Source organism: Nyctereutes procyonoides, unplaced genomic scaffold, assembly GCF_905146905.1.
Source record: "Nyctereutes procyonoides isolate TBG_1078 unplaced genomic scaffold, NYPRO_anot_genome, whole genome shotgun sequence".
NCBI classification, from domain to species: Eukaryota; Metazoa; Chordata; class Mammalia; order Carnivora; family Canidae; genus Nyctereutes; species Nyctereutes procyonoides.
Window position 1 is genome coordinate 31,134,255 of NW_026575042.1, and position 25,746 is coordinate 31,160,000.

Consider the following 25,746-nt stretch of genomic DNA (forward strand, 5'->3'; position numbering starts at 1 on the left):
AGGAGCAGGAGGGAGGGGGGCTGTGCATCCTCACACCCAGACCAGTGGGTCTGGGCCTTCTAGTGGGGGCACCATGGGTGTCTGTGGAGCTGCTGCCCCAGGGCCTTGGAGAAACCTCGTGTTGCTGAACCACCCCCTGGGGCAGGGTGGGAGTCCTCCTGTTGGAAGGTCATTGTCATGATTTGCTACACAGACTAGTGGTTTTAGGAATCAGAGAAAATCAGACCTGACTTTGTAGGTGCAGAACAGAGAGTGAGAAATGGGTACACTGGACTTGGCTGAGCTTGGAAACGTGTGTGTGTTGGTGGAGAGCCACAACAGCCCCTGGGGGAGGCGGGCCCTACACAGTGGGCTCTGCCCAAGGGGGGTGGTGCTCGGGAAGGGCCAGAGTTTCCAAAGAGAACTCTCAGGATCTGCAAGTAAGAGGAGGGGAGAGGTGGCCCCAAGAGAGACAATGGCCACAAAAGGTAAGGCCATTTGAAGGCAGCCTTTTTCTCAGAAGATGTGGGCAGCCCAGGTGGCTCAGCGGTTTAGCACCTGCCTTTGGCCCAGGGCCTGATCCTGGAGACCTGGGATCGAGTCCCATGTTGGGCTTCCTGCATAGAGCCTGTTCCTCCCTCTGCCTGTGTCTCTGTCTCTGTCTCTCTGTCTCTCTCTCATGAATAAATAAATAAAATCTTTAAAAAAAAAAAAAGATGTGACAGACCTTGGGGAGTGGTAGGGCAACACCTATACACCTGAAGGCAGGGGAGACGGCCTATCCCAGGAAGCCTCAGTTGCTCCCAGCCTGCGCTGCATCCTGCTTGTGTCAGGCTGCACAAACCCAGGCCGAAGGACCCAGCTCCCACCTTACTCAGGTGTGGGGGGAGCCTGTGGTCAGACGGAGGGGTGGAAAGAGGAGCTGGGCAGGGCCAAGGGCAGCAGGCTCAAAGCAGTGGAGCACACATGCCTCCCAATGTGATTTCAGTACTGTGGACAGCACCCGGGTGTCCTCCCACCCCAGGTGTGACCATGGCACCAGGGCTTATCAGGTGTGTTCTGTTAACTTGTCTGGGCAGCTAAGGCTCTGCACCAGGCCCCACCCCTTCTCCCTGCAATAAGTCTTCCTCTCAAGAACAGCTGCCCTGGCCAGAGGAGCCACACTGTGTGGGAAATGCAGCCCACCCATGGCTCTCCCAGACCTGCTTGGCCTCCCCTCAGAGGAGACCCTTTGAGGAGCTGGGATGTCAGCTGACAAAACCATGGCTGCTGGTTCAAGGCTGGCCCAGAGACCAGTGTCTTCTCCCATCCAGACATATATACATACTGAAGTGGCTCCACAGGGGTCTCTCTGGCCATCAGGGCCAATGAGGACACAGAGGGAGAGGAGCAGGGCCAGCCTCATGGGCACCTCCGCTTACCTCTACACACAGCCCCCTGCTCTGAGCAGGCCCAACTCAATCCTGTATACCCATGCCTGTCACAGGATGGTGGGGGAAGGTGGAAAACATGCTGGTATTCAAAGGCAACTCACCCCCCCCCCACCAAGGACCGATCTTCTTGCAGTCAGAAGACAAGCATACACAGCATACACGTGTGCACACATGAGCAGGCACACAGGCCCCAGAGCTTCTATGAGCCACCCTCCCTCTGGCACCCTGGACCCACACTCACTTGTGATGTCGTACACCACCACAGCCACTGTAGAGTCCCGGATGTAGCTGGGAATCAGGCTGCGGAACCTCTCCTGGCCGGCTGTGTCCCAGAGCTGCAGCCGTACCTGTCACACGGAGGGCAGGGAGGTCAGTGTGATCCTCACTGGGGGCTGGAGGAAAGCCCTGGCTCTGGGATGCCGGCCCTGCCAGCTCTGCAGTAGACATGGGCACTCTCAGTGCTGCCCAGCTAATGGCCCCAGCTGATAAGTCCAAAGGAGCCCTCCCTGTCCTTCTAGTTCTAAAGTCAGGTACTCACCGTACGATCTTCCAAGTACATGGTTTTTGACAAGAAGTCAATCCCAATGGTTGCCTATTAGAGAAAAACAAGGAAAGGTTAAAATTGAAATGCCTCAGGCAGGCAGTGATAGCCAGCAAAAGAAGAGACACCCAAGCCAAGCCTAAGGCAAGTCCTGCCCTGCTGTCCCTGCCTCCCCCTGCCAACAGTGAAGCCAGTTGTGCCTCTCAGAGGAAGTGGGTTGGGGCTAAGTAAGGATGAGGACAGGTTTTCAGGGAGTGACAAAACTGCTCTGTGAAGGGGACAAGAGAACCAGGCGAGGAGACTTCCCCACCCTGATAGGTGTATCCCCTGCCTTCCTCAGGTGGGAGCCTCGAGGAGCAGAAGCTGGGTGGTCTCCTGGCCCAAGACTGCTTGACCTCACCTGCCTCCCTTCTCTCACAGCCTCCCCTCCGGGCTCCTGGAACTCCGGCCCCCAGGCTTGGTCCACCACTGCCCCCAGCAGGCAGGGGTGGAGTGGGGAGCAGGAGCAAGGCTTGCTGCTGTGTGGGCAGAAGAGAGCAGCTGGGTTTCTTCAGGGTCACAACAAACCATCCAGAGCAGCATCTCCCTGGGAAACCGCAATGACTCTTTTCTTCCAAACCAACATATTAGGAGCCAACTGTCCCCAGCACACCCCTGTGCCCTCTCTTTTCTGGCAGTGGGGAGAGGTGGCTGGGCAGGATATAGTCAGCCTTGTGGCCAGATGGCTGGGACCCACCACTCACTGTGTGGCCTTGGACAGGCCACCCAACCTCTCTAGGCTCACCTGCCCCACAGCATCTAGGATAGGAACTAAGACACTGTCAGTGTGATATGGAGATGTCACTGCTGTGCAGTTAATAATAATGCCTGATGACATAGCCTGAATGTCCAGGACACTGATAAATGATAAAGTACAGCGTGGTACACCCATGTGGTTAGAATCCTTAGCAGCCATTTAAAATCATGTTCTCAGAAAATATTTAAGGACCTGAGGAATCGGTCATCAAGCAGAAAAGAGCAGGTTGTAAATATCATGTATAGCGTAATCCCAACAGGATGCACTTAAGTAGGGAGAAGTATTTTTCATATTTTCTTGGATACTAAAATGAAAGGAACACACTAAACACCAGTGTGAATGACGACAGTATGGGCAGTTCTTTTTGCTTCCTTCCTTATAATTTCCTCTATTTTCTCCAATTAACGTGTAATAGTTCTAGAAGCAGAAATAGAATATTTTTAAACAAAAATATAAGATTAAAAAGTAACCTTAGTTGTATGGGAAACTGCAGTGACTTGTGATTACAAAAACCACAATGGAGGGAAGCCCAAGGAGATAGAAACACCTATGTTTGCAGGTCCCAGGCTGTCTGCAAGCATTTCATGTACATTCAGACCTCCAAATCATTCCACAAAGGAGTTAAACTGTATCCCCCCTGGAAGTCTGCCCTAATGCAGAGTCCTGGAGTGTCGAGGAATCTTGCAATCCTAGAACACGGGTGTTAAAACATACACCTTAGACATAACTCCATCCAAGCCCTTACATTGGAGATGAAAGGTCAGGGAAGTTAGAGGGCACGTTTGGGGTGACTTCACGAGTCAGAGGCAGAGCTGGAAGGGTCAACACTACAAGTTCGGTATCACTTGGGCTCTTTGTAGCTCAGCGTGTACGTCTTTCCTACATGGTGTAGTCACTGGGGAACAAGTCTGGAATTGACAGGTGGCTTGTGGAACCAGCCTTGTTCCTTAAGTCACACAATGTTCACTCATCAATGAAGCGTGACAGTCCTTGTTTCCAGATACCCTTAAGGAGAATTGTGCAGACCACGTGGAAATCTCTCCCTTCATCAGTGCCCCAGGAGTGCCAAGCTCCTCTGTAAAGTGACCCCTGAGCTGAAAACCAGGTGTGTGACCTCAGGACTGGTGGCAGGGACTCCTGGCTATCCTCCCATATGCAGTGTCTCCCTTTCGACAGGATTCTAGATATGTAGAAGGATCAATGGCTACCCCCATAAAGATGGTATTTCCCAGCTTCCTTTGCAGGGAGATGGCTAAATTCTGGTCAGTGGGACGTAAAGGTGATGTATGCATCTTCTGGGATGATGGGGGGCAGGTGACATGCTCACAGCTGCCCTCTTTCCCTTTCCTGCAGCTTGGAATGAAGACAGGTAGTGGTGAGTCATGCTGGCCCATCCAGATGAAGGTGATATAGTAGTGATGACAGAGCAACCAGATGGAGGAAGCCTGAGTCCCTGACCTAGGGGAGCCACCTCAGTGTCCTAGACTGCTTACATCCAGACTATTGTGCGAGAGAGAATGGAATTTCAATTTTGCTTAGGCTACTGTTATTTTGTAATAGTGAAAGGGAATATAAGGGAAGGGAGAAGAAATGTGTGGGAAATATCAGAAAGGGAGACAGAACATAAAGACTCCTAACTCTGGGAAACGAACTAGGGGTGGTGGAAGGGGAGGAGGGCGGGGGGTGGAGGTGAATGGGTGACGGGCACTGAGGGGGGCACTTGACGGGATGAGCACTGGGTGTTATTCTGTATGTTGGTAAATTGAACACCAATAAAAAATTAATTTATTAAAAAAATAAAAAGAGTAAAAAAAAAAGCTACTGTTATTTTGGGTTTCTTTTAACACAGATTAACAATAGTCTAACTAATAGAGCAAAGAACCTTGGAGAAACATACCACTCAAAGGTAAGCAGCATGGATGGCAATGGTTATATTACTGATGATAGTGTAACAATAACAACCCCAATCTATCTCATGTGGTCACAAGCCACTTCTGCTTCCATGGAGGACTGAGAAGTCACCAGATGACATGACAAGAATTGTGCCATCTGGATCAAGCCTTGGCAAAGCTCAACTCAGTGGCCTCTGCAATCATAACTGCCATTACTGGACACCCACATATTTTATTTCCATTGCCCCCCGCCCCCCGCCGCCCCGCAAAAGCCTGACCACATCATCGGTACTGAAGAACTAAGTCTGGAAGGGGCCAACCTCCTCTCTACCTCCTCCCCTTCCAGCTGTCTCCCACCTTTAGTCCTACTTTCATGCTTCTTGCACATCAGAGAAATATCTGGTTTCTTAACTGACTACTCTGTCTCCACCAAGCCAGGCCACTGAGCCATAGCAGACCTTCCCATAACTGTACACATTTTTGCCAAAGCACAGGCATTGTTCCTGGGAATGGCTGAACCATCAGCTCTGCCCCAAAATATATTCCTATGATTAGTTTCCAATAATGGCTGAGTAGTTTTTATCGAACTTATCCTCCTACAGATAACTATTATAAACTGTGGAAAAATACAAGAAATAATTTTTAAGCACTGAAGAGTGAGCAAAAGCAGGCAGAAAAATGGAGGGGTTACAAGCTTTGAAGGAAAGCAAGAGAATGAAGTGAGATCCAACATTTAACCAATTTTTCTGGAGGTAACTTCCTAGTAGTCCTACAAGTTAGAAGGGCTTGGTAAACACCTCAGGCTTTCCACGGGAAACCTAGAAGGGCTGGCATTGGGAGGAAAGGTATTATCTAAGTAAGGACTGAGGGTCACACCAGAGGACTGAGGGAAAAACCAAGAGAGACCTATCTTAACAAAATTTAAACACGGTAAGTAATCCTGCCCCATCCCCCCCAAAAGATTAGCTCTCCATAATTTAACTGCCTATTAAAATAAAACTCAAACACTCTTCAGAGGAAGGTAATGGAATCTAAGAATCTCTATAATTTATTGTAGGCATACCTCATTGTCCCATGCTTTGCTTTACTGTACTTTGCAGATAACTCTTTTTTTTTTTTTAAACGAATTAAAAGTCTGTGGCAACTCTGTGTAGAGCAAGTCCATTGGGGCCATTTTTCCAATGGCATTTGCTCACTTTGTGTCTTTGTGTCACATTTTGATAATTCTGTTTCAAAATTTTCATTATTATATTTTTTATGGTGACCTATGATCAGTGATCTTTGCTGTTGCGACTGTTATTATTTTGGAGTGCCATGAACTGCACCCAGATAAGACAGTGAACCTAATCGATAAATGTTGTGTGTATTCTGAGTATCCCATCAACTGGCCATTCTTCCATCTCTCCCTCTCCTCAGGCCTCCCTATTCCCTGAGACACCACAGGGTGGAAATCAGGCCAATTAATAACTCACAATGGCCTTAAGTGTTATGTGAAAGGAAGAGCTGCACATCTCTTACATCAAAAGCTAGAAATGATTAAGCTTAGTGATGAAAGGTGTCAAAAGCTGAGAAAGGCTGAAAGGTAGGCCTCCTGCACCACACAGTCAAATTGTGAATGCAAAGGAAAAGTTCTTGAAGAAAATTCAAAGTGCTGCTCCAGTGAACGCATATTCAGTAAGAAAATGAAACCACCTTATTGCTGAATTGGAGAAAGTGTTAGTGGTCTGAGTAGAAGAACAAACCAGCCACAACATTCCCTTAAGCCAAAGCCTGGTTCAGAGCAAGGTCCAGATTCTTCAGTTCTGTGAGGACTGAAAGGTGAGGAAGCTGTAGAGGAAAAGCTTGAATCCAGTAGAGGTTCATGAGGTTTAAGGGAAGAAGTCATCTCCATAACATCAAAGTGCAACATGAAGCAGCATTGTAGAAGCTGCAGCAAATTATCCAGAAGATCTAACTAAGATAACTAATGAAGGTGGCTACACTAAACAACAGATTTTCAATGTAGATGAAACAGCCTTATATTGGAAGAAGATGCCATCTTGGACTTTTTCATAGTTAGCTAGGTAGCAGTTGATTGATTGACTGATTTGAGAGAGAGAGAACACAAGCGGTGGGGTGGAGCAGAGGAAGAGGGAGAAGCAGGCTCCCCTCTGAGCAGAGAGCTCAATGCGAGGCTCCATCCATCCCAGGACCCTGAGATCATGACCTGAGCCAAAGGCAGATGCTTAATTGACTGAGCCACCCAGGTACCCCTAGGACTTTCATTGCTAGAGAGAAGAAGTCAATGCCTAGCTTGGAAGCTCTGAAAGACAGGTGGACTCTCTTGTTGGGCACCAGTACAGCTGGTCACTTTAAGTTGAAGCCAGTACTTATATACCATTCCCAACTCCTACGGTCCTAAAGAATTATGCTAAATCTACTCTGCCACGCTTTATAAATGGAACAATAAAGCCTGGAGGATAGCACATTATTCACAACATGGTTTACTGAATATTTTAAGCCCACTGTTGGGACCTACTGCTTGGCAAAAAGGACTCTTTTCAAAATATTATTGCTCATTGACAATGCACCCAGTCATCCAAGAGCTCTGATAGAGATGTACAATGAGATTAATGTTGTTTTTGTGTCTGCTAACACAGCAGCCACCCTGCAGCCAAGGATCAAGTTATAATTCTGTTAAGTCTTATTATTTAAGAAATACATTTTGTAAATTACATTTGTAAATCACTACAAGATAGTGATTCCTCTGATGGATCTGGGCAAAGTAAATTGAAACCTTTTGGAAAGTATTAACCACTCTATAAGCCACTAGGAACATTTGTGATTCATGGGAAGAGATCAAAATATAAACATTAAGAAGAGTCTGGAAGTTGATTCCAGCACTCATGGATGACTTTGAAGGGTTCAAGACTTCAGGTGGTAGTTAACTGCAGATGTGGTGGAGACAGCAAGACATCTAGAAGTGAAGCCTGAAGATGGGACTGACTTGCTGCAATCTCATGATAAAACTTGAATGGTTGAGGACTTGCTTCTTATGGATTAGCAAAAAAAGGGGGTTTCTTAAGATAGAATTTATTCCTGGTAAAGATGCTATGAACACTGTTGAAATGACAATGAAGATTGATAACATCACATAACTTAGCTGTTAAAGTAGTGGCAGGGTTGAGAGGGCTGACTCCAATTTTGAAAGAAGTTCCACTGCAGGTAAAATGCTATCAAACAGCATACATCCTACAGAGAATTCCTTTGTGAAAGAGTCAATTGTGACACACTTCATTGTTGTCTTATTTTAAGAGCCTTTAGCAATTGTCACTCTGATCAGTCAGCAGCCACCAACACTGAGGTAAGACCCTCCCATCAGCAAAATGATTACAACTTGCTGAAAGCTCAGATGATGGTTAACATGTCATAACAATAAAGTCCTTTTTATTTTCTTTTAAAGCTTTTGTTTATTTATCTGACAGAGAGAGAGGGAGAGAATGAGCACAAGCAAGGGAAGCAGCAGGCTCCTCTCTGAGCAGGGAGCCTGATGTGGGGCTCAATCCCAGGACCCTGAGATCATGATCTGAGCTGAAGGCAGATGCTTAACTGACCAGATAAAGTTTTTTTAAGTTAAGGTATGTATGTTATTTTTTAGACCTAATGTTATTATATGCCTAATAGACTACAATGTGGTATAAATATAACTTTTATATGCACTAAGAAACCAAAAAATTCATGTTTCATTTTATCACAATATGCACCTTACTGCTATGGTCTGGAACCAAACCTGCAGTATCTCCAAGGTATGCCTGTCTTCACAGTGTCCACTACACAATAAAAAAAGGTTTAGACATATGAAGGAGAAGGAAATTGAAGCCATAATCAAGAAAACAGACCCCCAAGTGAACCAGATGTTGGATTAGCAGAGAAGGATTTAAAAATGACTGCTATAAATATGGTAAAAATGTAAAGGAAAAGATGAATGATCAATTTCAAGAGATAAATGGAAATTCTAAAAACAAAAACTGAAAATCTCAACACTACAAAATACAAAACAAAACCACACGAGATTTGTATAACAACAGCTAGAACACTGCAGAAGAAAGGTCAGTGAAGAGAGGCCAAAATAAAATGGAGCACGGAGAAAAAAGATACAATAAATAAATAAATACATGAACACAGTCTCCAGAACTGCTTGAACAATATCAAGAATCTGCTATACTTGCAACTGGGGCCTCATGAAAACAACAGACAGATTCAGCAAAAAGATTTTTGAAAAATTAATAGCTAAAGTTTTCTCCAATTTGGTTAGAAACATCAACCCAGGGTACCAAGGAGCTCGGTGAACCTAAATCATAATAAATACAAAGAAAATCACCCCTGGGCACATCAGAGTCAAACTGCTGAAACCAAAGATACAGAGAAAACCTTGATAGCACGGAGAAAACAGAAAAACACTTTATACACCAGGGAATAATGGCAAGAATGGCAAGAATGACGGTTGATTTCTTAGCAGAAACAATGGAAGACAGAAGACCGTGGAAAAGCATCTTTCAAGTTCCAAAGAAAGAGCATCACCACCACCATCATCATGTCAGCCTAGAATTCCACAGCCAGTGAAACTTTTCTTAAAAAATGAAGGCAAAACATTTTCAAGCAAGGGAAAGCTGTGATAATCTGTCACCAGTGGGCCCTAATTATAAGAAATGCTTTAGGCTAAAGGGCAAATTTTACAGATGGCAATTTGCATCTTTAAAGAAGGAATATAAGAGCACCACAAATGGTAAATCTATGAGTAAACATAAAAACATGTGACTTGTCCTTGATCACCTCCTACCTCCACCCACATCAGCAAGAGTTCATAACATTCTCCCCTGTTCTTCCGTCCTCCTCAGTGTGGCTCCCTCTCAGGAGATAGCCTCAAATCTTACTTTTCAACATTAGGTATAAAGCACTTCAATTCCTTGTGTTTACCCTTCATATGACAATGTGTAAGCACAGTAATAATGACTAAGCATCTGAGTACTTATCCTTTGCCAACAGTTGTGCTGAGTGCTTTACATGCCTTAATTTACTCCTGATAACCTGTTAGGAGCGACATTCTTTAGTACTTATACATCACTGCTAAGAAAATGGAGTGTAAGATGCTAAGTTACTTGCCCAGGGTCAGCAGCTGAAGTGGCAGAGCCAAGACTAAAAAGAGTATTTGCCAAGTTGTCTACCAGTGTCCATCATCATCCCCACATCCCTCTTGCCTCTGAGGGTTTGCTCTCCCTGTTTGAAGCAAGCCTCTCCCTGTGGGTCCCTTGTTCCTGGTCCCCTCCTCTCAGGTGATGCTCTATTGCCATCTCCTTTCCAAGGAGATGAAATGAGATGGCTCATTTTCAAGCTTTCATGTTCTACTCACTCTTTACTTTTGTCCAGAAACCATCCTCAAAATTCTCCTGTCTCCATCACTAAGTAGCTTGCTAGCTATCTAGCAAGCTCTCACCTCTCTTCAAATGGTATGCTTTTTGGAAAAGGATCCCCAACCCAGTCTCCACTTCCTCTCCTCCCACCTGCTGCTTGACCAGGGTGGTCCAGTGTCTGTCCTCTGCCCAACCGAGGCTGCTCTTGCTAACCAGGAGACATTTCACCTCCCCACTGTAAGAACATTCTTAGGCCAAGCTCTATTTGACGCACTTGACCCTGATGACCCATCCTCTTCTTGACACCCTTCCTTCCTTTGCTATTCATGACACTGCTTGTTTCTGGCTTCTCTGCCTCTCTAACTGCTGTTTCTTATTGATCTCTTAAAGGAACTTCTTCCTTTCTCTGTTCCTAAAATGTTGCTTGGTCTTTCCTATCCTGTGTCAGGGGACCTCATTACTCTCACAGCTTCAAATAGGATGTACTGATGGCTTCCGATCTATATCCCAAGCCTTGCCTCTGTCCTGACCCCAGATCCAGGTATCCAACTGTTTACTAGGCATCTCACTAGACAGTGTGTCCCACACGGAGCCCATCATCTCCCTCCAAAGTGGCTATTTTCCTCCCTCCTTGAATGGCATCTCTACCACCCCATATGCCCTAGCCTCCAGAAGCCCTCTTGAGTCCCTGCTCTTCACCTGCTCTCTCATCCACTCTCTTACATCAGAAGAATCACTGAGCTGATGACTTTGCCCCCTGAGCATTTTGTCTCTCCATTCTCAGCATCCCCACCAGCACCGCCCCAGTTAAGATCTCCAACTTTTTTTATCTGAATAACCTCAACAGCTTCCTGACTGGTTTATCTGCCCTCAGGCTCTCCTCTTACAACTAACCTGTCATCCAGGACCAGAGTTATCTTTCTAAAACATAAATCTGGTCATTTCACTCTCCCACTGTCCCTAATAAATAGTCTAAACACTTCACTTGGTCTACAAATTGCTCAGGGCCTGCCTTTCACTTCCTCTGGTCTCATTTCCATCACATTCAGCTTTGACTTTATACTATAGTAATAGTGTTCTGGTTAAGACACTACACACACGAATCACTTTGTGTTTCTGTGCCTTATTTAATGCTGTTCCCTCCTTTGGAATTGTTCTTCCATGTAGTTAAAATTCAGATTCAGCCACTCTGCAAGTCATGATCTCCAAGTCATTTTCTTTTTTTTTTTTTTAAGATTTTTTTAAAAATTTACTTACAGAGACACACACACACACACAGAGAGAGAGAGAGGCAGAGACACAGGCAGAGGGAGAAGCAGGCTCCATGCAGGGAGCTCGATGTGGGACTCGATCCCAGGTCTCCAGGATCACGCCCTGGGCCGCAGGCGGCACTAAACCGCTACGCCACTGGGGCTGCCCTACAAGTCATTTTCTAAGCCCTATGGCTGGCCTCAGGGCTCCTCATTTAACAGTTTCTACAGGGAACTGGAAAGATCTCAGGCTGGTCAGTCTCTCCTACGGCCCAGTGATTCTCAACATGTAGTGTAGGGACCACTTGCTTCAGAGACACATCAGGAGCTTGTTAAACATGCAGCTTCCACAGCCCCATCCAGATACACAGAATCACAATCTCTGGGGGTGTCTAGGAACCAGAATTCCAGGTAAGCCTGCAGATAATTCATTTGTGCGGTACAATCTGCAAGCAACTGCCTAGACTCTGAGCTTGTGCTATAATCAGCGGGAGGAGGCTGTGGTCCAGAAGGAGGGGCAGATTCCCTACCTGGGCTGAGAGACAGAGGGAGATGCCCACGTATGCAGAAGGTGCTATTCATGAGGAAATCAAGGCTCACTCAGAAATCAAGGCTCACTCAGATACCAACGTCACATAGGAGGCGGAAGCAGGATTTGAACCCAGGTCTCATTTACTGCAAAGTCTCTGCTTTTGACTATTCCACTATATTTCCTCTGCTTCCTGAAATCCCTTCGCTTCTGAAGCTGTCACTGTGCCCTGAAGCTGTCATTGGGTCTACGTGGGGGTCACATCCTGTCTGGCTTCCTATTGTCAGACTCTTATGGTCATTAGCCATAATAGCTCTGCAGAGCCCACTTCAGAGGAAATTCATTTGCATTTTAACAAGGACAACTAAAGTCCGCTCTCTAAAGACAGAGCAAAAACAAGAACTTTTAAGATGGCCTTGGCTGAGCCTTGGTTACCAGGAAATTTCTAGCTCCTTGGCATCCTCTATTTTCCCAGACACAAGGCACAAGCAGTTGGCCCCACAGCACTGCCAGCTGGAGCCCATCTCTGTCAGGTCCTGGGCAGCTCCTTTCTGGCAAACACTGCAAGTAAGTAATACTCCTTCACCTTCTCATCCTCGAATGCCTACTATGTGTTAGTCACAGAGCAGAATGAGCCCTTGTTCCTGCCCATGAGGAACTGGAATGCCCCCCTGGAATGCTCTTTCACATGGTTAATACCTATTCAGAGCTGAACTTCCAACCTGTAGAGGAGCTAACATTAGCACACAGGGCTGTGCTCCTTGACGATGGAAAGGACCAGTGTGTAGTGAGAAGAACACGAAGAGGAGAGGGACCCAGCTTCTAACTGATTTCCTGAGGCAAGATGAGGGAATTATGCAAGTCCTGAAGTGAATACTAACTTTCTAGCAGGTGAAAAAGGGGGTGCAGTGGAGGATGAGAAACGTGTGTGGAGGGAGAAGCCCAGATAGAGGGAATGGGACAGTTCTGATTTCCTTAATGGCAGAGCTCCTATTAGACCAACCCTCTTGCAGATTACTATTATAAACTCTGAACAAAACACAACAAACAACTACCTGAAAGCACTGCCAAGTGACCAAAAGCAGGTAGGAATTGGAGGGGAGTCAACTTAAAAAAAGGGGGGGGGGGAACAGCCCTGGGTGAAGCTCCTACTTTTATGACTGCTTGCTCACTTGAGGGGAGCCCTGGCTGGAGCACAGGGGTTGCTAAAATTTGGCAAGAAACCCAGAGTCTGTTTTTTGAGAAACAAGTCAGATCCCAAAGCTACCACAACAGCCAGAAAATGTGCAAAATCTTAACCACAAAGAAAGCCACAGAGAGGGCACTCCAAATTCTATATACAAAAGCTGCCCAAGGAGCGCTTGGATGGTTCAGTTGGTTAAGTGTCTGCCTTTGGCTTAGGTCATGATCCCAGGGTCACTGCTCAGTGGGGAGCCTGCTTTTTCCTCTCCCTCTGCCACTACCTCTGCTTGTGCAGACCCCAAGCAGCCTACCTAAAACTGAAAACAAACAAATCAGAACAGAACTTTATTTTTTTAAAGATTGTATTTATTTATTCATGAGAGACACACAGAGAGAGGCAGAGACACAGGCAGAGGGAGAAGCAGGCTCCCTGTGGGGAGCCTGATGTGGGACTCGATCCCAGGACCCAGGGATCACAACCTGAGCCAAAGGCAGATGCTCAACCACTGAGCCACCCAGGCATCCCTGAACAAAACTTTAATTTGCTGCCTACCTACTGCCTACAGGGAAGACAATGAAGAATTTGGATCCAACCAATAAATACTCTTCCAAAGGAACAAACAGAATTCACAGTCTTAATCACAACGTGTAGGATAAATCTTGATTTATTCAGCATATGAAGCGCCAACCATGTTCAAGAAAAAAAACAGGTGGAGACCAACGCTGAGGTGAACAGCTACTGAAGGTAGCAAGTCATTTAAAGTAGCTAATAGGATTATGCTCAAATATATAGAGATACGCTCATAACCAAGGCACAGATTTAAAAAATCTCAGCAGAGAAAGAGAAACTATAAAGAAAAACCAAATACAAACTTAGAACTAAAAAACAGATATCTGAAATTGTAAAATCACTCATGGGCTTGACAGCACATAAACACTGAATGTGAAAACAGATCAACAGAAATAGGACACAACGTGACACGACAATAGGAAGACAGCAAGCAAAAAGAACAAGCCACCCAGGTAGAAACCTCAGTGATTCCCTCTTACCTGCCACCCCCACACTCCCTCTTAAAGGCCAGCATGCCTCATAAAGGGGGGTGTCAGGAACATGGTGCTTGTGTGGGTGAGTGTGGGGTGCGGAGGGAGTCACTTCTGCTTTGAAGGCAAAGCCCAGATCCATGAGATACACATAGCCTGGTGATGCCAGGAGGCTAAGAGGCTGAGGAGACCAGAAGTTCATGGGCCTTTGGGGAGAGGGAAAGGTCAGACTTCTGCCAGCAAATGTAGGCTTCCTTCAGTGACTCCCTGAGGCTGACCATGGCCAGGCCTAGAGGATGCTGCTAGCACCTTTGCCAAATGGACCGGGTGGATCACGGGCTGTTTTTAGTGACCTCCTCCAGTGCTCTGCAGGATCTGAGTACTCTGTGATGGGCTTGGAAGAGCACTGGATTGGGAGCCTCTCCTCTCTGAAATGGGTATATTCATAGCCTCCGTTAAGGGCTGCAGATCACGTGTGTTAGACTATGCAAAGGTACTCTGTAAAAACACAAATGACCAACCCACCAGAGGATTTCCAGGAGAAGCTCTAGAAACCCACTCCACAGAAGACCCTCCCAAGTTTCTCAGACTGGTTATGGGAAATGCATCCCCATGCGGCAATCTACAGGATAAAGGTAAACTGTAATCAAATGTTTCTGAGAAAGGTTGCATATTCCAGCTCCTAGGGGAGAGCCATAAAACACACTGGTGTAGTAAACACTCTGAGAAGTCCTGCACGAAAGAAACACGAACAATTACATGGAACCCAACATTTCCCAAGCTTCCTTGCTCTAGGAAACGTTGGGCTTGTAATCCCCATAACATCCTTTATCAATAAACTAGTGTTCCCAGGGCTTCAGGAAAGGCTGGCTGAGTTCTAAAGGAGACCACATCCCTCTTCTAGCTTGGCATGGAGTCTGAACCAAAGTATTCATTCTCTGTACTTTGTTTCCTCTTATAAATAAGTCTTGCTGGTAACTATGCCACAGGAATGTAAGCAGGATATCAAGACACATGAGCAGCAGGCTTGATTTGGGGGGCCCTCCTGCCAGTCCACGGTTCCCCGGATCCTCCCCTCCCCTCCTCAGCTGTGCTGCCCGATGCCCCTTCCCAGGAGGCTGGGCTGCACTCTACACTCCACTATTTACTCCTTTAATATCATGCTTACACACTGCACTGCTTATGAAAAAGGGCAAGCATTTCATTTTATACAAAATATGAGGAATCTTAACAAGCACAGGTTTCATAGCCACATCTACATCCACTTTGTCCTGAAGGTGGTATCACAGTGTCCATGGGGGCTCAGACACAGAGCGCAGAATGACATTGCCCACCTCCCTCTGTACAAGACCACCATCAGCCCAGTGGATCTCCAAGAAAAGAGATGTCCCCTGAAGCACTCGTTGGAATCTTTTTCGCTGTGTGCATTTATTATGAAATATAATTTTTCATCCACATTCTGACAAGACACAGTAATAAAGTCCACAGTGGAAATCTGCATGATGATTTGCATAAACTGACTCAAGACTCTTCTCAGGAAGAGAACTCACGAAAAGGAGTGTATGTGTGTCTTTTTCTAGCCTTGGCCAGGCCTTGGCCCATGGCTGGGGAAGCATCCATAAGTGGCAGAAAGCAGCTGGGCATGACGAGCCCTCAACAATGAAGCGGCTGTTTGTGCTCTGCACTGACCATCAGATGAGAGTACAGGGTAGAGTCATGCAAATTAGCATGCAAATGAGGCTGGCAAAACTTTAGGATTCAGACTGGCAAGTGGGCACTGTGGGGGAAGGAGGCGGCAGCCTTGGGAAAACATGCTGGGCAGGATCTGTCTGTGCCAGTTGCTCAGCAGAGTGCTCTGGGGGAGGGGATGCTGACTCAGGAGGTCATGGCACAGGTACCAGGCTCCTTTCAGCCACTTCAGCCTCAAAGCCTGCACAGTCACTTTCCTCCCAGTGGAATGTGGCTTGTGCCTCTCACCACCCAATTTAAGTACTTATCAATTGCTCTTTTATCTCCTATGGTCTGAAAGGTCAACCAAGGAGTATGCACCTCCTGCCTTTAAGGGATTAAATGTTAAATTTCATCCAAATCGGTCGATCCCTTCAAAAGCCACAGAGATGCTCAGTGATGTGTGTGGCCTGATGCTCCCTTGGAGGCTTCTCAAAGGGTCATGGAAGGATCCAAGCACAGAGGATCTTTTGCCCTCTCCTTATAACAGGGCGAAAGATGCTCCTCCAAAAGTGGTGGACTTTTGAGGGTGTCTAAGAACCATATAAGGGTAACCTGCAAAGTGAACAGGATGGACTCCTGACATCTAGGGCAGAGAACTGCACTAGGAGTTCCATTAATCTATGAAATGTAGCAGTTGCTGCTGGTGAGCTCGCCCAATAACCCCCAGCCACCTCTTACTCCACCTCTTGCTGGCCTAAAGACAGTAAAAGTGAAATTCTGCTTTTCTAGCCTCTCCAGGGGTTAAGGGTGACTGGGCGACCTAATTCTGGCTGGTTAAGACATAAGCTGCGGTGTGCCGGAGCGGGGGGAGATCCTAAGAAAGTTCTTGCTTTCTTTTCCTGCCTTGAATGCAGAGATGATGTCTGGAGCAACAGCCAGCCCACATGCAGATAAGAACCCACACACCAGAAAGAGGAACAGAGTGAGAGCAAGAGCGCAAGGAGTGACAGCATCACTGTGCAGTTGTGCCACCTCAAGTCCCACTGTGACCGCTTGTACCTGGAAAACCTCACCCTCTCTTCTCAAGCCACCATTAGTCAGTTTTCTGTACTAGGAGGTAACCACATTCCTAATTTGTTATATGCTCAACAGATGAGAGAGAGAAAGGGCAGAGGAGAGGTGGAGAGAAAGAAAAGATGTTAGAGCAAGACCAGGTCTGCCCTCGGTCCAGAACTCCAGAAGGAGCACGTGGATGACCAGCGGTACTCCAGTGGGTCTCAGAGGGCCAGGTCATCTTGCCAAGATGCCTGGAATTCAGGGGGATTTCATTGTATGACTGTCGCCTCATATTTTGACCACAGAACTTAATGTCTGCAAAGGTGGAACTCTACTCTATGAAAATAAAATCATCATGTTGCTTGAATTAAGTTAGGACTAGAGTTCAGTGTTTTGCCAGAAGCACAGCAGCATCTGGCAGAGTCGCCAAGCACTGCCTAGGTGTAAGCACAGGGATGGCTGGGAGGCCCATGATTTCCTAGCAGGACACTTTGTTAGTAAGCTCTTGTCAGCTTCATTTCATCACTATCGACCTAGTTGGCAGGAGAGAGTTGCTGCTATTGCCTTCAATTTTCTGTGTTTTGGATTTTTTTTAAAGATTTTATTTATCCATGAGAGACACAAAGAGAGAGGCAGAGACATAAGCAGAGGGGGAAGCAGGCTCCTTGCAGGGAGCCCGATGCAGGACTCGATCCCAGGACCCCGGGATCACAACCTGAGCCAAAAGGCAGACGCTCAACCACTGAGCCACCCAGGTGTCCCTCAATTTTCTGTTCTGTTCTACTTCTCTATATGGTGTATAGTAATGCACATCTGTGTCAACAGTACTTCTGGCCTATGATTTTCCATCATCTAGATTTTAAGACTGATGCGAGCTATGGTCTAAATACAATTTAACCACATTTTTACTGCTAAAGTTTGAGGCAACTGGTCTAGATGAAATAGGGGTTAAATCCTATCCAAATAATTCCCAGGGTAAAAGAGAATGCAGTCCTAAGAAATGGGGATGATGGTCCAAGGTCTCTGAGCTAAGTGACAAACCTGGGATTGGAACCCAAGCCTCCTCTGCATGTGGCATCATTCTGAAGGAGAAAGAAAGAGTTGAGGTAAAAGGGAAAATGTTGAATCCTTGTCCTTGGTATGTGACCTCACTCTGACCACCTCAACCAGGGGCAGAAGATCCTATCCCTGTCTCCCCCAGGTATTGTGTGGTTACCTGAACACCACATGGGGACATGTGGCATATTAGATTCTGTGGAGAAAGGCCCCTCTTTCTGCTCCTCCTTTCTGTATACCAACCCACAAGACTCATCAGTTCCTAGGACTCTGGGGATCCAGATTCTGTGCAACCACTGGAGGGTCTGCCCCATGTAACATTCTCAAACACTTTCACTTGGCTGTTCCATCAGCCCTTCCTACTCAACTCTTCATTTTCATTTGTGCTGATGGCATTGAGAGTCTTCCCGGGTGTCTGGACAGAAACCTAAGACCCACCCCGGCCTCTCCCTCTTCTGCACCCGAAGACCCTCGGTTCACTCATTCCTTCCACTGCCCTGTGGTGTCTCTGTCCTCAGCCCAGGCTCCTCACTTAGCTCCCATGCAGTCCTGCATTAACTGCTCCATCACACTTCTCTATGCCCTGCCCTGTCACACGCAGCTGCATCCAGGTCTATGTGGGACCTGCCTGCAACTGTCCCCTCCACCCCAGCTCAGGGCTCCACATCTGTCTCCTACAAAGTCTCAAATCTTCGATCCCATCAGTGCCTATAGTAGGAACCCTCAACAGCTTTGTTTCCTGCCTTACAAGCCCAAGCCCCTCTGAGCTTCCAGGGCCTGCCACAATCCCAACCATCTGTGCCCGCTTATCCACGAGGCATGGCAGGCTAAGAGCCTAAGGCCTATGGCACTTTCAGGGGACCACGAAAATATTTAACTTTTAAATTTTAATTCCTTTTAAAATCAAGATAAAAATGAATATAATAGGGATCCCTGGGTGGCGCAGCGATTTAGCGCCTGCCTTTGGCCCAGGGCGCGATCCTGGAGACCCAGGATCGAATCCCATGTCGGGCTCCTGGTGCATGGAGCCTGCTTCTCCCTCTGCCTATGTCTCTGCCTCTCTCTCTCTCTCTCTGTGTGACTATCATAAATAAATAAAAATTTTTAAAAAATGAATATAATAATAATAAATATATAATAATGAATCTAGTCTGTATTATATATTCTTTTAACAAGTTATTAAATATAACTTCATATATATATATATATATATATATATATATATATATATTTAATGAAGGAAGGAACAAAGAACCCATAAAGACAAAAGTGTGTAAGTCCCATGAACATGAAAATGCAGCCTGCCAATAATCCATCCAAAGGCCCCACTCTTCCCTTCCACTGCAGTGGGCAGGCCCCTCCCCGTCATACACACACACAGTGCTGGACCATCACACTTTGTACTTCCACAAATGCTTCTCCTTCAGCACGTAATCATTCCTCCCTCCAGCGCAGCTACAGTCAAATCGTCCCTCACTCTCTCCAGGAAGACTTCTGTGCCCACTAGAACGGCCACTGATCCCTGCCTTGTCTGAAGCTCCAGATGGTGCTGAGGCCCAGGCCAGAAGCTCTGGTCCCTGATGGGATCAGACTGGGGGTGCCATAATGGGTTGAAAATAATGATCCACCCCAAATCCATGCCCACTTAGAACCTCAGAACATGACATCTGGAAATAGGGTCTTTATAAATGGAATTAGTTAAGAATCTCAAGACGAAAAATCATTCTGTATTTAGGGTAGGGCCCTAAATCTAATGACTGGTGTCCCCACAAGAAGAGCAGACTACACAGAAGCCCAGTGAGAAGGCCACATGAAGACAGAGGCAGAGACTCTAGCTCTGCAGCCTCACAACAGGGGCTGCAGCCACAGCTGCCAGAAGCTGGGGGGAGGCCCAAGGAAGGACTGTTCTCCCAGAGCCTCACAGGAGCCTTCAGGATCCCTTCAGAGGAACCCAGAGCCTTCAGCCTTGGTCCTAGACTTCTGGCCTCCAGAACAGTGAGAAACAAAATTCTGTTGTATAAAACTACTCAGTTTGTGACAATTTGCTATGGCAAAACCCAGAAAACCAATCCAGAGCCCAGAAGTGAGAGGAAAGCCTCGGGGCAGAGCAGTTGGCAACTACGGTGCAGATCACTGAGGGGGTGCGGGTCCCTCAGGCAACCCCTTGGCCTGTGCCGGCACAGCGGACACACCTGTTCTGTTCCTTTCCCAGAGGTTCCATGGGATCCTCGGAGTGACCCAGCACAGGCAAAGCCTCCCAGTCCCTTAGGAGTGGTCCTGTACTCCTGGAGCAGCTGAGTAAGCTCCGGCAGGTGGGGACCTCTCCCAGAAGCAGCCCCTTAGGTCAGTGTCTCCTAGGTTGTGCTGCGGTAGGAGATCTAGGAATGGGCCACGGGCTCAGGCCTTGGCTAAAAGTTCATTTAAATCACCTCAGAGATTTAAAAAATGCTACTGTCTGACCCATCCTGTGAATCTCTAGGCCATCTCTCCTGTAGGTGACGCTAATGTATGGCCAAGACAGAGAGCCCATGAAGGACCTATGAGAAGCCCCAGAAGAGTGCCGCTTCCAAATCTTGGCCTCTCATCCCAGTGGCCACCTGCAGATGCGTGAAACCTCCCATCATGGTGCTAGTGCAGGTTTTAAACAGGTAGCCTAAGGACTAAGCCTGCAGATGTGTTTCATGTGGCCTACACAGAAGATCAAGTCTCATCACAGTGCAGGTACCAAAAGGTGTCTTCTACAACTACTTTTGAAAGCAATGTTTTAGTTGGTGTTTTATACAAGAGAATTATTGTAGACGTTAATCTCACCAGGCTGAAAGTCTTGATTTTTGGCTTCTTCAGGTGAGTAGATTTAGATGAGGTAAAGGGAGGGGTGGTGAGAGGCTGGTTAGTAAACATGCCAAGAGGAGAACAAGGATGTGCATGTGTGTATGTAGCAGGGGTAGTGCCAGGAAGAGGTGGCAGGGGACCTGCTCTCCTGAGGCCTGCCAGCTGACAAGGTGGCCTCTCTCCGTTGCCTGCCAGGCAAACAGGACCCTTCCAAGAGGTGGAACAAGGAAATTCAACTCTGCATGACCCTGGTCTTCACAAGACCTCACGCCAGCCCCTTAGGGCCTCAGGCTTGTTCAGCTCCAGATGGAAAGGGCTCACTGACTGCCACCCAGGATGAGATTTGACACCCTTTGCCCTCCATGCCCTGGCTGAAGGCAGGGCCAGATTCTGCAGCCAGGTCATCTTCTCCCTCTGTCCCTCCAAACACAGAGAAGGCATGTGACAGACATTTGTTGTCAGAATGAGTAAATGAGGGACACGGAGGATGAGAGACAGCACCTCAGGCACACAAAAGGATGGCAGAAAGGGAGGAAGGATTCTGTCCGGGGAACTGAGCATCTTAGCTATGCGAAAGTGAGGGGCCCTGCCGGCTAATGGAGTAGATGTTTGAGGGGGTTGGTGAGGAGTGGTCAGGGACAACTAGGAACATTTGCCAGAGCCCTTGGGGATCTTGTCTACTTCCCAAATGTCTCTGCCACCATGTTAAGAAAAACAAAATAAACAATACCATTTCCCCCTCTCTTTCTCCAGAGAGTTCATTAAAATGGCCTATGTGTACACAGAATTGGATCCCTGGCCTCCCAGCCTAATTACCATCTTAAAGAGCATTGGGAAAGAAATTCTATCTGCTGCAATAACAAAGTCAAAAAAGTCCACGGCCCCTTCTCACCAAGACATCTGGCCCCTGAGGCTTCTCAGCCTGGTGGGGTCTGAAACCAAGGCAGAGGATGCCTCTCCAAGCCACTCTGGTACCAGCAGGCACTTGACACCACCAGCTATGGCCAGGCCCTGTGCTGGGCCTATGAATGGAGGAGCAGATATGACAGGTCCTGGCTTCAGCCAAACACAGAGACCGTCCAAGGAGCCAGAGCACACTGGAGTTCCTGTGGAACTGGGAGACTAAAGGAGACCTGAGGACAATGTGCCAGGGCAGAGAGGGCCGTGGCAGAGAGAAGAGAGAGGGCCCCATATGCAGTGCAAACAAGTGCTCAGAGCCTTGATGAGTCAGAAGAATTTTTCACAGCTAAGGAGAGGAGAAGGAAGGTCATTCCAGCAGAGGTGACACTATGAGCCAAAGTGTGGAGGGCGTGACTGTTTGCCTGTGTGGGGAGCAGCTAGCAGAGATGCCTGCTGGACCACAGGATGTGGGGCAAGCGGAGGCAGTGGGAGAGGACACTGGAGATGGAGGTAGGAGGAGATTCTGAGAAACTCGAAGGACATGAGGGGGAGTTGAGGCCTTGATCCATGCCCATGAGAATCACCAGTCACTGCAAAAGCCATATATGCTGCTACCTACTGTCAAGAACAGTAGTCAGCCAAGAGTCCCATTGTTTTCAATGGGACACCAACAAGAGGCATTATAAATAACTTAATATTTTTTTTAATCAAATAATCAAAATAATATCTGGAGGTCATTCACACACAAACACATGCACATACACAAATAAATGAATACCCAGGCTTTCAGAACTAAAGTCTGTTAGAACCATAATCTCGAAGGAAGACTGATGTGGGAAGAGGCCCCCTTATGGCGAGGAGGCCCCTGGCAAACCTGCTGTCGTACAAAGTCATACAAAGCCCTGGCCTGCAGAGAGAACACAACGAAGACAAAGTGTGGCCAAGATAGACACTCTACAGCCTACGACCTGGGTCGTGCAGAGAGTTCAGGGCCCCTCTCCCAGGGAGCCTAGTGGGGTCTGAAAACCAAGGCAGAGGATGCCTCTCCAAGCCACTCTGGTGCCAGCAGGCACCTGATACCACCAGCAATGGCCAGGCCCTGGGCTGGGCCTATGAATGGAGGAGCAGATCTGACAGGTCCTGGCTTCAGCCGCACGTTCTTACCCACTGTTCCCAAGGCTGCTAGTTGTCTGGTATTTCAGACACAGCAGAGGAAAAGCAGGGAATGAGAGGGGGCAGAAAGAGTGGCTGTATTGGAGGCAAAAACAATGATTGGTCCAGAGGGGACAAGACCAAAGAGCAGACACAGAACGGTAATCTGCACTGAGCTGTGCTCTGCATCCTCTGTAAAGCCAGGGAAGCAGAGGGACCTCTTAGCACAGAGGTCCCCAGTTTGTGCTGTAAATACTTGTCCTCTGAGGACTCAGGAACAAAAGGATTCCATGATCAAACACATCTGGGAGATCCTGACACCCATATCCCTCTTTCAGCAAATCAAAACCATGTATCGATGTGGTAAAAGTTTGAGAAATCCTGCAATGGAAAAGTCGATTGGCTTTAGTTTACCAGTGTTCCCTAAATCTGTATAAGCACTGAGCCTTCATACCTATCTTTTCTTCTGGAGTAACACCAGCTAACATCTCTTGGAACTAGTATCTTACAGAATTCAGTAGCTTAGAAAAATTATTATTTGTCCCTTTGTTACGGAAGACAGTATCTTTTTTTATTCCTTAAACATAGTTGAGATGATTAAATTTGGTGCCTTCTGCAAAAAGCTATAGTTGCAGGGGAAATTCATTTCATCTGCACATACCTCCTGACTCACCAGTAATTTCAGGAGAGTGAAATGTTATTGACACCGAGGAGCTCAGTCTTTGGGCCAGCTGGAGCCATCTCTGGGCCACTGGTTGGCCCCAAACCACTCCTGAGAGCCAGAAGCCATGGAGCTCACTCTGTCCAGCCTCCTGCCCATGCACAGCAGTGGAACCAGCCTCTCCAGGAAGGAAGTGCCTTAGCAACAGTGCATGTGTGCAGGGTCCAGCAAACATAACCATGCTTGAGGAGCAAGTTCTCTTACTGCTCTAATTTTCATCTCCCTCATTTTACATCTTACCTATCCACTCTCCTCTACATGATGACCCTGCACATAACCAAACACTGCCCATGGGGAGCAAAAGAACAGAGACTAAAATGTGTCTTCTCTCTGTTTTTACAATTTTCCTCTTGAAAGTGTTTCTTTTACCAAGGTTTAGATTTTCAAAAGGGCTTTGGGTCTTCACTGGACTGAGGCCAATGCACAGATGGAAAGGTCTTCCGAGCAGAACAGATGCCCAGGGACCCCAGGACCATTGTGCGCGCGTCCAGCATTAGAAGACCTTGAGAGAGGCCAGCATAGTCTCTGGGCAGCCATCCTGGCTGCAGACATGGTGGGGGAGGCATGAGCACCCAGAACCTCACCTGGTATGTGTTGTCGAAGCTGTCGTACATGAACCGTGTGATCAGAGACGTCTTCCCGACTGCAAAACAAGAAGAGAGGGGTTCAGCTGTAACAGGTATGCTAGACTCCTCTAAACACATGTCATGTGAAGCAAACAGATAAGGAAACGAAAAAGCCTAGAGGAAAGGATGAAAAGTGGAAACAGAAGCAGGAGACAGACCCCTGGACAGGGACCCCGAGGAGAGGTGGCCAAGTCTCCAGTGGGTGGGCTGTAGGGGAATTCTTGTCCAGGAACAAGCAGGAGGCCTCTCCCATCCCGAGAATTCTCACCACCCACACCGGGTCTTCCTTGATCTCCAAGAGTCTGAATGAAGCAAGAACCATATATGAAGAATCAGAGCAAGTCAGAGTGTAACACAAGATGCTCCTCTGGCTTGGGCCCATGTTCCCCTGGAAATACTGCCTTGCCACTGGCCACACACTGGGATGGTGGCATGCTCTTTTCTTCCCATTCACTCAGCCTGGGGACTAGTAAGGAGAGTGGCTTTCCAAGGAACTGGGGGGAAGTGGAAGTAAATGGGCTATCCCCTAATGTCTCAAGGGCAGGAGTATTTTTTGTAGTGTGTGCCTGACAGTCTAGCTCCTTGCAGGAGGGTTAACATCCTTGGACCTTGCCAGATGAATGCTGGCAGGATCCCTAGTCACTGTATCAACCCAGGACCCCCCTCCCACATTTGCAAATGCCCTCTAAGGGGCAGTATCACCCCCAAACAAGAACCACTGGCATAGTTGAGAGAAACGAGGCAGTCTCTTGGGAATTCCACAAATGCTGCTAATTTCCCAAACTGCAGGACTTGCCTTCTAACCTAACCCTGTGCAGGTCCCCTGGGGCCCAGAAGTAAGGGAAATGCCTACTGCGGCATTTCCCATTATCTGGGAGGGGAAAAAGGGTGACCAAAGAACATCTGTTGGGTCAGGTCCAGGGAGGAGTGCTTCTCTACACTGTCCCATCAAGTCTCTGCCATGGGTCTGGGAGGCTCAGACAGAGACTGGACCAGCTGAGAGTGGCTCAGAGCCCCTCCCGCTCTGCGCTGCTGGAGACAGACAACCTTGGCAGGGAAAACAAAAGAGCCAGCACCTGCAGGTTCTCCACCCTGCAGCCCCTTGATTCTTGGATGGGATGTCCACAGGCTGGGCTTAGTGGCGTGGCTGTGGTCACTCTGTGGATGGAGCAGGGCAACCCAACTTGGCAACTCTGGGAAAGGTCCTTTACCAGCTGTGAAGCCTTAGTAGTATACCATTTAAGAGACAAGCAACTGTCTTCCAAAAGCCACATTTCTAAGGGAAAGACAATCATCTTCTAGCCAAAAGGGACGTCTGATAGACTGCCTGTGGCAAAACTTAGAAGGCCCCACCTATGACCCAGATTTGACTAGCTGGATTCAAATCCTAGCTGAGGTGCTGTTTAGCTGTGTCATTTTGAGGTGGTCATGACCGCTCCTCTGGACCTCTGTTCCTCATTTTAAAATGGGTACAATAACATCAAAGACTTCAAAGAACAGTGATAAGAATTAAATAAAAGTGCCAGGCACAAAGGAAATGCTTAAAAGTGGAAAGAGGTGGCAGGTAACTGACATACTGAGATAATTTCCAGAAGATCAGATTTAAAACAAAAACAAAAACAAAAACAAAACTACCATAGCCACTGGCTTGACCTTGCCCATCATGTCTCTTCATCTGGCTGTCTCTGATTTGCATCCT

The 25,746-nt window shown here is 47.3% G+C and overlaps 1 protein-coding gene across 1 annotated transcript in view; it reads right to left on the reverse strand.

The window, feature by feature from the left end:
* RAB6B (RAB6B, member RAS oncogene family) overlaps positions 1–25,746 on the reverse strand; it is a 61,801-nt gene that overhangs the window by 10,807 nt on the left and 25,248 nt on the right. The window contains exons 2-4 of the mRNA XM_055321566.1: positions 24,006–24,064; positions 1,951–2,004; positions 1,654–1,759 (exon numbers count right to left, since the gene is read on the reverse strand). Coding sequence (XP_055177541.1) covers positions 1,654–1,759; positions 1,951–2,004; positions 24,006–24,064 — 219 coding nt within the window. The remainder of the gene's footprint in view (positions 1–1,653; positions 1,760–1,950; positions 2,005–24,005; positions 24,065–25,746) is intronic.